The sequence below is a fragment of the Amaranthus tricolor genome, chromosome 15 (genome assembly GCF_026212465.1).
Source record: "Amaranthus tricolor cultivar Red isolate AtriRed21 chromosome 15, ASM2621246v1, whole genome shotgun sequence".
Classification (NCBI taxonomy): Eukaryota; Viridiplantae; Streptophyta; class Magnoliopsida; order Caryophyllales; family Amaranthaceae; genus Amaranthus; species Amaranthus tricolor.
In genome coordinates, this window is record NC_080061.1 from 8,987,974 (window position 1) to 8,999,175 (window position 11,202).

The window sequence follows — 11,202 nt, forward strand, 5'->3', positions numbered from 1 at the left end:
TTTTATTAAATACAAATAATTTCAAAGTAGAAAGAATTGGTAACTAATATAATCACAATTGTCAGAATTTTTTTTAGGAAAAAAAGTAATGGTGAGTTTTGTTCAGAATTTTTTTTCTGAAAGTAACATTTTTTTAGGAAAAGTAATATCTTTATTTTTTTTAAAAAAAGTAACACTATTCTGCCTAAAAGTAATATCCTTTTTTTTAAAAAAAGTAACACTATTCTGCCTAAAAATAACATCTTTTTAATAGAGAAGTAACACTTTTTTGTCAAATAAATTGATTCTCACGGTTTTTATATAAGGAAGATTTTGAGGAAAGAGTGACGAGTCCATACTTTAACAAATCCGACAAAATATTTTAATTGTATAACATATGATTAATCATACAATATTAACTTTAAATATTATATAACATTTTTATAAGGAATATTGTTTTATTTAGTTTATATAAACATTTTGTGATTGTAAATAAATATCTAACAAATAAGAAAATAACAACCAGTTGAAATGTACGTATTTTAAATTATTACCTTTAATAATTCTAAATCAAAGTTTTTAATTGTGCTATTCATATTTAATTCGATAGTCAAGGATGAAACATAAATAATTATAGAGGAGTAAATAATGGGTTGACTTAACTTCACTTAGCAGTTAACATAGCCCATAGAAGGAACAAGTTGCATTACTAGGGTTACACAGGTTTCGCGCATTGCAACGGTCAAAATACGTACTCAATTGTACAAACACATGTTGCGAGGCCTGTGGATTAAATTTATGACTGATGGTGATAAGCTAATTCAAGTTACTCGTACTCTAACAAAATTAACGCTTTTAACATACTCATAAGTATTCTAATGGAGAGATGGACTTAGCCCACACTATTTAGCGTGAACAGCCCTTTAAGATACTTTATCTGTTTTATTATACTCGCAACTGATAGTGATATTTTCGCAATTGATTGTGACATATAATATAAGAAAAATGTCGCTATCAGCTGCAAGTATTTCAGAATGAAGGTAAGTATGTTTTACTTGACAAGCATAACCAAATACAATTATAAAAAATACTTTTTATTATGAAATTAGTATAGTATGAATAAAAATCTATACAAAAAATTTTACAATGCAAGACTAGGGTAGAGGGTAAAAAAAGGCAGCTTCTTAATTAAATTGTGTTCGAGTGAAAGGAAAAGCAAACCATCTGCAATTAATGCTTCTAACTAATTCTCAGAAAGGTTCAACATAAGGTCATGTCACCACATGTTTCCACCGGCGTCCAACTTGATAAACGATAATACACGTTGACTTTGTCAAACTCAAAACCATACTTCTATTCTTTTACTACGTTTGTCATCTACCAATATATAGAATTTAGAATATCCAAAACCATAATGGTTATTTGCAAATAACTAAAAAAATACAAAATATATAATATTAAAATAAACAATATAAGAAAAAGTTAAAATAAAATCTCAAAAGACCTCCTATAAAATGGGGACACATATGAGTGATTTACTACTTTCATAAATAACCGTTATTTACCTATATATCATGATGTATAATGTAAAGAGATTAGATTAACAAAAAGGGGCTTTCCAAATGTTACCGGGTTTCAAAAAGGAATGTGTTTGGCTTAGAAGGTCTAGGTATGAAAATGGAATGGTTTTAAGGAATTTATGTGTGTATAATGTCGAATGGGAAAGACTGTTTTGGGTTTGACAGAGGTTTTAAGGTTTTTGGACAAGATTTAAAGGTATTCTAGAACAAGATTTTCAAGGTTTTGAAACATGTTTCAAAGGATTGTTTTTTCTGTTTTTTATTTTTTTGTATTACGAAAATAAAAGAACAAACTAGGAACACTCACAAGATTATTATGATTCAAGGATATGCAAGCAAGGAACACTCACTTAATCTTCCTATGGTGTATTCTTAATTTGAGGAACACTCACTCGAATTAATCATACAAATTAGTATGTTTGGAACTCTCATAAAACTCACTAATTTCTTTAATGATGAGATATTATCCTCACTATTGGAAAATCATTCAAAATACTTACACAAGTATAAGAACAAATGCATAAGACAAAGCTTTTGATTGGAATTCAGATTAGATTGATTTTATTAACGAAATTAGGCCTTTATATAGGCTTACAATCATAAGAAAATTCTAGAAAAAGACCCTTTCACTTGACTACAAACAATCAAGTGATTACATTAAACATAATCAGAAATCTAAGATACCCTTTTTGAATTCTACTACAAGAATTACATCCTTCTTTATCAAAAAAAAAAAAAAAAAACATTCATACTAATAAAAACATAAAATGAAACACCTCAAATTCCAACCATTGAAAGATAATAATTCGTTTCTTATGATGCTTGAGATCCGAAAACTCTTGGTTGCTATGGAATGCTTCAAATCTTTTGATAGTCTTCTTGAATTCCACCAATAAAGATGAATATGAACCGGCCATGTTGAAGGGAATGAAGGCCGAAATAATTCAGCCATAATGAAGGCACAATTTAGCAAATCACAAAAGATGAAAATAAAACTTGTCATATTTATTGACTGAATAAATGAGAAAATAATATCCTCATGAATACTTCTCTTTTAAGGCTAATTAAAGGCTGACTTTGACTGGTTTATTTTAGGTAAAAATTCAATTAAACATTCCCTTTTATTGTATGAAAAAAATCGTAGCTCACTTAAATCCATAAGGATAAATCCTGTTGCACTGTGAACTGTCTACCAAGACCTTGAGATACAAGTCAAAGCAAGACTCGTAATAAAATGACCATGTAACCCGTAAAACCTATAGGATTATGTCTTTAGAATATTCTTGGACTGATTTTACATCACATCCTCTATTGAATTTGCTTTCACTTCTATGAATTTAACACGTATAATGTTGATAATTAATACCTACATGTAGCTTTAAATAAGAAATTTTTGTTGTAAGAATTTTTTTGTTTCTGAAGATCTTTATTGAGTCGAATGACTCTTTCATCATATTTTTCTCTATGGATAAAAGTTATCGCCTTTCTTTCCTTTCCAAATCTTGATCATATATATTGTTTTTTATAGGCGAAATACACTGAGTACGATAATGATGATGTAACTATAAACAAACTAACCTAAATTCAAAATGACAGTTTAACCGTATAAAATAAGGTCCTATGAGTCTTCAACAAATCGACATCATTTTAATATAATCAAACAATTGAACGTGCAGCAAATTACACTTCATAAAGATTGTCCGAGTAAATCCTTATTGTCAGAGTAAAAGGGGAAAATTAATATATTTTCCTTCTAAAATTTTCAAAAATTAGAAGGATTTTTTTTTTAATCTAGAAGGAATTTTCTTTCCTATTCTCTTTCTTTGATTTCTCTCACTTTTTCGAAATGGTTGGTGTGAAATTTATTTTAACCATAAAAGCACAATGTCCGTGTACCTAACGGGTCGATCATAGGAAATTTAATTTTATTGATTTGTCTAGCGAATAACTCTTATTATTAAGCAATGTAGAACAAACATATATGTGGAATTTTGAATTTAACACTACTATTATCGAAGAACTAAATTTCTAAAATATGCTTCTAAAATAGACTAAGCAAAAAATCTTAATTTTAAGCAGCAATATAAACAGTCTAAGATATCAGGAATTACATAATTTTAGTATGAAATTCCATTGCTATATCGAGTAATATTTTTTTAGGATCATACTAGTTTTAATCCTAAAACTTTCATTTGATTGTCTAAATTAATATGAATTTAACCTAAATGTATCTCAATCCTAAACTACTCCCTATCTCAAACTTCTCCTGTATTGAATTCATTGATAAATTTGTTTAAATCGAGACTCATTAAGCAAAAATTTTATCAAATAATTCATTTTCGTATAATTAGTCTAGTAATATTCTTACCAAATATGGGATCAAACCTCAATCTTAGATAATAAAACTATTCGCTAGACGTAGAAATTAACATTAAAACGACAACCAAAATTCTATGCATTTTAGACATAAATTATACTAATAGGAACAATTAAAATAAACCAGGGAAATAAAAATTGCAAAAGGAAACTAAGAAAATGAAATAGTAGAATAATTCTAACAATAATAACTTGGAAATTAATCTGCTAAAACAATTAAACAATAATTAAAAGAACAATAATATGAAGACTTACAGAGATTAATGGCAATTGATCTTTATGGAAGAAAAAAATTACTATGTTTTTCTAGGAGTTATAGGAAGAAACTTAGAAAATTAGAAAAAGAAATTTAACGTGACAATTAAACTTAATTGGCAAAAAACTAAAACATATTACTTGAGACGATCTTTCCAAAAATCTGATAATTAATTCTAGAAATTGAATTAATTAAAGGGAAATTTGCAAAAAAAACATCTTTTAAAACCCCTTTTTTGCAAAGAAACACCTTTTATAATTTTTTTTTGTAAAAAAACACCTTTTAAGAGACTTTTTTTAAAAAAAACACCTTAAATCAGTTTCCGGTGACTTTGGTCAACTTTCCGGCGTTGACCAACGCCGGAAAGTTGACCAAAGTCACCGGAAACTGATTTAAGGTGTTTTTTTTAAAAAAAAGTCTCTTAAAAGGTGTTTTTTTACAAAAAAAAATTATAAAAGGTGTTTCTTTACAAAAAAGGGTTTTAAAAGGTGTTTCTTTGCAAATTTCCCTTATTATTATTATTATTAATTTTCTTAAAATTTTTTTTATTTTTTTTATATAATAATAAAAATAAATTTTTTTAAAAAAATAATATTAATAATAAAAATAAAAATAAAAATAAAAACAAAAATTTTTAAAAAAGTTAAAAAAAATTTAAAAAATTTAATAATAATAAAAAAAATAAAAAGTATAAAAAAATATAAAATAACAATAATAATAATTAAAAATAATAATAATAATAATAAAATTAAAAATAAAAATTAAATTAAAAAAAAAAAAAATTTTTAAAAAAATAAGAATAATAATATTTATTATTATTATTATTATTATTATTATTATTAATTTTTTTAAATTTTTTTTAACTTTTTTTAAAATTTTTGTTTTTATTTTTATTTTTATTTTTATTATTAATATTATTTTTTAAAAAAAAAATTTATTTTTATTATTATATAAAAAAAATTAAAAAAAAAATTTTTAAAAAATTAATAATAATAATAATTAGGGAAATTTGCAAAGAAACACCTTTTAAAACCCTTTTTTGTAAAGAAACACCTTTTATAATTTTTTTTGTAAAAAAACACCTTTTAAGAGACTTTTTTTAAAAAAAAACACCTTAAATCAGTTTCCGGTGACTTTGGTCAACTTTCCGGCGTTGACTGGCATAGTCAACGCCGGAAAGTTGACAAAAGTCACCGGAAACTGATTTAAGGTGTTTTTTTTTAAAAAAAGTCTCTTAAAAGGTGTTTTTTTACAAAAAAAATTATAAAAGGTGTTTCTTTACAAAAAAGTGGTTTTAAAAGGTGTTTCTTTGCAAATTTCCCTTAATTAAAATTCATTAATTAATCAACTCATCAACCAAAACATGAAAAAACACGCAGAACCTTCCAAAAGATCGACGGCGGGTCTTCTCCTGAAAAGCGGCGACGAGACGCATACTGCTGTCTTAAAACTGAACATGCAGAACCCAGGCGATAACTCGTCCCTTCTTGGTCAACCAAAAGCGACGAGTTATCGGTTTTTTCTAATATAATAAATCTTTTAAGAAACTTACGACGACTCGTTGCTTTCTTTTGACATGGCGTGTTGCTTTGCTTGGCGGGCAATCAGTCATGTCAAGCTTTAATTTAGGCTATGGGGTTTTCCATTAACTATATGATTTATTAATAATTAATTTGCTTGTCCATTGATCATTAAATTTCATAGATCATAAGAAACATAAAATAAATTCAGAACGAAATAAATTTTAATGAATAACCTTATAGGACTAAAAGAAAAGAAATAAATAATATGACTACATTAACAATGAATCAAAAGTCTTATTCACTTACACTACGATGAAATAAATAATCGACACAATAAAGAAGATATCTCCCTAATTTAATAGTCTTTCTTCTCTTTATATTTGCTCCTTTAACTTCAAAATCATAAGATTTTTTTTCTTTCAAATGTAGCAAATTCAAAGAGAACTACAAATACACGCATTTCCGTTAAATGTTGACCTACTAGACTAAACTTTAAGTAGTTCAAACCTAAAATTTTAGTGAAAAAGAATCCAAGGAATATGAAAATTTAAAAACCCTCTGAATTTTCATTGTCCTTAAAACCTTTTTTCTTCATAATCATCATCTCCATAAATCTTGTCTAAGACAGGATACCAATATCCTCATCACGAGCAAGTCCATAGGGTCGGACCCTCGATAGATAAAAAACTTCATACAAAATCAGCAGCTTCTTGTAAGGGCATATCAATAAGGTCTTGAACATGAGTTTGTGCACCACAATGTTGCATCGAACAATCATCAAACAACCATTTCTCGAGCACAGACAAACCTCCTCGACCACCATCGGCCAAAGGCTTACTCTCTTGCTCGAAGAAACTAGTCTCCGGTGACACCCCTTGCGAGAAATCCGAGTATGGAGACTGATCACTAGTGTCCATAGTCCCAAACAATGAATGAAATGCTTCCTCATTGTTCGAAAATTGATCATTTTCATACATAATTTTGGGTTTTTCTTCATTTTCATAATCAATTTCCATCAATTTCGTATGATTATATTCCTCAGATTGCTGACTTTTATAGGATTTCTTAGTCCAACTTTGGAGTAAACGTGCAATATTCTCAGTACTTGATGCATAAATAGATGATGCATTAGATTGGCCTTGTTTGGTATGATTTGAAACCAATAAATTGGATTTTTGGGTGTTGTTTTTTTTCAAGTCGGGTAATTTTGAGTAGGGTTTTTCATCCATAGATGAAAGGGCATCACATAAAGCTTGTTTGGCCATATGAATATCAGTTTGAAGCCTTCTTTCCCATTGACCTCTACTGCTTGAACTGTAGTTTTCAGGAGAAGATGGTGATGATATAAACCCATTTTCAGATCTTGAGTTTTGTTGATCTGATTGGTTTTTCTTCAGTTTCTTTTTTAGATGTGTGTTCCAATAATTCTTGATATCGTTGTCAGTTCTTTGTGGAAGATATGATGCTATTGCTGCCCATCTGTTACATCAATTTTACCCTTATTCATAACATTGTCTCTCAAATTGCTTGAAATATATCATCTCGAATATTAATAAAGTAAACGAAATTCAAAGACTATGTTGAAAGTTAAATTATACTATTTCTAACTGTTAGAGTATATTATATATCATGAAGCTTTAACTGTCAACTTAAATTTTTAGTTGAATTGGTTCTTTAACATGGTATCAGAGCATGAAATTATTAATATCAATTATTAATAACATTGTCTCTCAAATTGCATGAAATCATATGGAATATTAATCAAGAAAATGATATTTAAAGACTATGTATAAGAAGAGAAAAAAAATTAAGTATTTTTAATATCAATTGAAAATCAAATATTATGTTTTAACAAATGTAGCTAAGGTGCACAAAGTTGATAATATAATTAAAGTCTAAAATATGTTATATATATATTATGGGCATGAGTTATTAATTATACATGTTACTCTAATAATACATGGTTGCTACAGAGTATAGACAATAACCTAGTGAAATATCAAGGACAAAAGTCATGAAACGTAATTATCATCTTAATTTAACCTAATTATGGATCACGAGGTAGGGTCAAATCCATTAATAATTGTTCCTAGTGGGGATCTAGCCTATGCAAATCTACAAATGAGGTGCACAAAGTCATACTCTTATAAGTCAAGCATTTAATAATATGAAGTATCCAATCAAATTAAAGATGAGGATCATTTTATAATTTACTTTTTTTGTCTTTTTTATTTTAGTTTCATCCTTTATTTTAAATCGTTCTTTTAATTTTTATTTATTTTTATTTTTTGGTTTTAGTCTCACGCTCTCCTAATTTCTTCTTAAAATTTAATTATTTATCTCTTCTATTTATCTATATATAACTTTTTATTTAATATTTTTTATCTTTTCTCTAAAAATAATAAATTTAACAAGAGAATTTTAAAACTAAAACACAAAATTGTAACTTTTAGGTTAATAAAAATTTTTCATATCAAGTATGTATGTCAGATACATATTCATTGTTAATTGGCGTTTGTGATTAAATAAATTGTTAAATAGATATGTGGAAGTAGTAAATTGTACATAACCTAAACTTTGCAATATATGTTTCATTTTATATTTTAATATCGAACATAACACATGTATTTTGTAAGTGAATTAAATGTATGAACACAATATATGGTGTATGCATAGACCACTCCTATACTTTCAATTTAGTGACCTGATTTCATGGTGCCTTGTCTAATGACTTTTTCCCCTCCCGAATTTTTTTTATCTTGACTGTCTTGTTTACCCATGTTTTCAGTGTTTTTAATAAAATTTATCATTTAAAAAAAACATAACACATGTACTCCTATTATTTTAATTATTACATAGTATACTGAGAAAAGAAAAGAATTATAGAAAGAGGAAACAAGAATCGTAATAAGTACAATACTAAGAAAATTGGTAGAAATACTCCAATTGAGATAGGATCCGGTTGTCTGAGACATGTATTTTGCAAGACATCAAAATTTAGGGAAAAGCTTTATGAAAATGTACACTTAATTTGAAAAATCCAAATCCAAATCCAATTCTAAATACCTGTTGCCTAAAAGAGCTTGCAGGTGTATAATCATCTTTTCCTCTTGGTCAGTAAAATTGCCTCTTTTGATCCCAGGCCTTAGATAATTAGTCCATCTAAGCCTGCAACTCTTGCTGCATCTAAGCAACCCTAAATTTAAATGAAATAACTATTCATTAGAAATTTGGCAAAAGCAAACTTTTATTTGATCTAACAAATCATCAAGGCTCGACAATAAACTAAAATCCATTAGCCTACATTGATAATTGTTCGACTGAGTTAAAATTGAATTGACTCCATAGATCCGAGAAAAAAAAAATTTAATATACGAACTTGTACGTACTATACTCAAGAATGAGCCGACCCTAAAACTTGCCCCTTTCAAAACTCGAAAAATAACCTGAATGGATACCCCTAACTACATCTAATGTATGATAAAAAAAAATGAGTAGAAAGGCATTAGGGCAATTATAATAATAAACAATCTAATTAGATTATATAAATATACATTAAAACAAAACTATATCTTTGTTTATTAATTACATGATAGGAAGAAGAAAAGAGTCGGCTAGATAAGAATTGACCCCAGGACGGACCTTATTGATCTGAAGAACGTGGTATATACTTAAACTAAAAAAAAAAAAAGAATTAATTTTTATGAAACTACTTTTTAAAATCTAAAAAAACAAACAAACCCTAAAAAAATTTAAATCATGATTATAAAATGACAAAGAATTGAAAGCAAAATAATTATATTATACCAGTATTAGTAGGAACAGCTCTCCAATTACCAGGGCCATGTTCTTGGATATAAGAAACTAATAAGATATCTTCTTCAGGAGTCCATGGTCCTTTCTTAACACCTTCTTTATCACAGCAAGGAGGTCTTCCCATTTTCTTTTCTTTTCTGCTTAATTAAGTAACTTCTAGAACAATTAAGTGAAGCTCAAACTACATAAACAGCTAGAAATAAGAGAATAAAGAGAAGAAGATAAGTTGTTTGTTTTAGAGTAATTAGAAAATGGAAAAGAGAGAGAAGTGGTGAGGTATTATTATAGGGAAGCAGCAAAGCTAAGGTTGGGAGGGGCCAAATAATGTGATGAGTGACAGTCAAAAGATTGCAGCAATTTGCATTTACTAGTCGGCTCATTTCAATTGCTTCTTTATATCAATGCTTTTATTTAACTTATTAAGCAACCATGGAATCGGATACTCATTGGTTGCATTGTGCCTATTACTCTTAGAAAAGTCAATGGATATATATATATATACCCCTTTTTTAGGGCTTTTATTAGGCATAACAATTAGCTAGGTTTTACTATTGAGAAATACATACCTCAATTTTATAATGTTTGTTACTGTTATAGTATATAACATATGACTTTAACTAGAGATGTTGAAAATAGATCTGATGATCTGATATTTACTCGACCTTGGAACCAATCGAACCCGACTTTACCCGACTTCAAATTGAAATTAAAATAATTTAAAAATCAATGTGAACAAAATACCCGATTTTGAACTAACCCAAAACATCTAACCCGAAATTGACCTGTTGAGTTGAATGAACACCTTTAGTTTCAACCATCATCTTAAGCATTCGCTTGAGTTGGTTTCTTAACATGGTTTCAGAAGTCAGAGTGACAAAAGGTCACGGGTTCTAATTTCAACCACCCCTCATTTAAAGTGAAATATTTTTGCAACATGAATGAGCTGCACCTCTCCGTCGACCTGACTAGGTATAGGAATAGTTAGAAATGTCAATATCATATTTTAGATTACTAATAATTTCTTTAGTTGCCTTCTTGCCCTAGTGTCTAATTGCTTCTTACCCACTTCGTTTTGTTTATTTTATATTTTTCTAAAAAAAAACTCATGTTTTTCTTTTTTCTACAAGTAGTTGTTCTCTTATAAAAACGTTGTCACTCATATCAGGGATCTTACATGTTTGAGGGTAAAACCGACCGCATTCCTCTAGTCCTCCCTATGAGGGAGTACGGGTATGTATTGTCCGCCATCTTCCTTCACCCAGACATTGGCTATGATGATGATGATGAAGAAATTGATGCTCTATTCATTATCTTAACCAATTAGAAAAACTTTCCGTATTAGAAAATATCCTAAATGTAAAAGAAAATATCTAAAATAGAAGACGTAACAAGCATTAGAAAACGAAGGGAGTATTATTGATAACTGCATAAATAATGTGTTTAATTTTCAAATATTAGCTTCAACTTGGAAATTAATGACACCTATGTATCATTTTTGTTGGTTAATGTTTAACATTTGCAAGTTGATCAGATAGCAGGTAATATATCTGAATTAATAGATATAATGAATCTTCAGCCGTCAGCTCAATGTTGTTGATAATTAGATTAGTTTCTTAATAACTTATCAAAACCCAATCGAAAAATAATTTCAATCTTTAAAATTAATATTTTT

General features: G+C 27.9%; 1 protein-coding gene across 1 annotated transcript; it reads right to left on the reverse strand.

The window, feature by feature from the left end:
• Positions 1–5,933: 5,933 nt before the first annotated feature.
• On the reverse strand, positions 5,934–9,978 carry LOC130801527 (myb-related protein 306-like). The gene is made up of 3 exons (XM_057665397.1): positions 9,522–9,978; positions 8,781–8,910; positions 5,934–7,193 (listed from the first exon to the last, which is right to left on the reverse strand). The coding sequence occupies exons 1-3, from the start codon at positions 9,652–9,654 to the stop codon at positions 6,404–6,406; spliced, it is 1,053 nt and encodes a 350-aa protein (XP_057521380.1). The 5' UTR covers positions 9,655–9,978; the 3' UTR covers positions 5,934–6,403.
• Between the last annotated feature and the right edge of the window lie 1,224 nt (positions 9,979–11,202).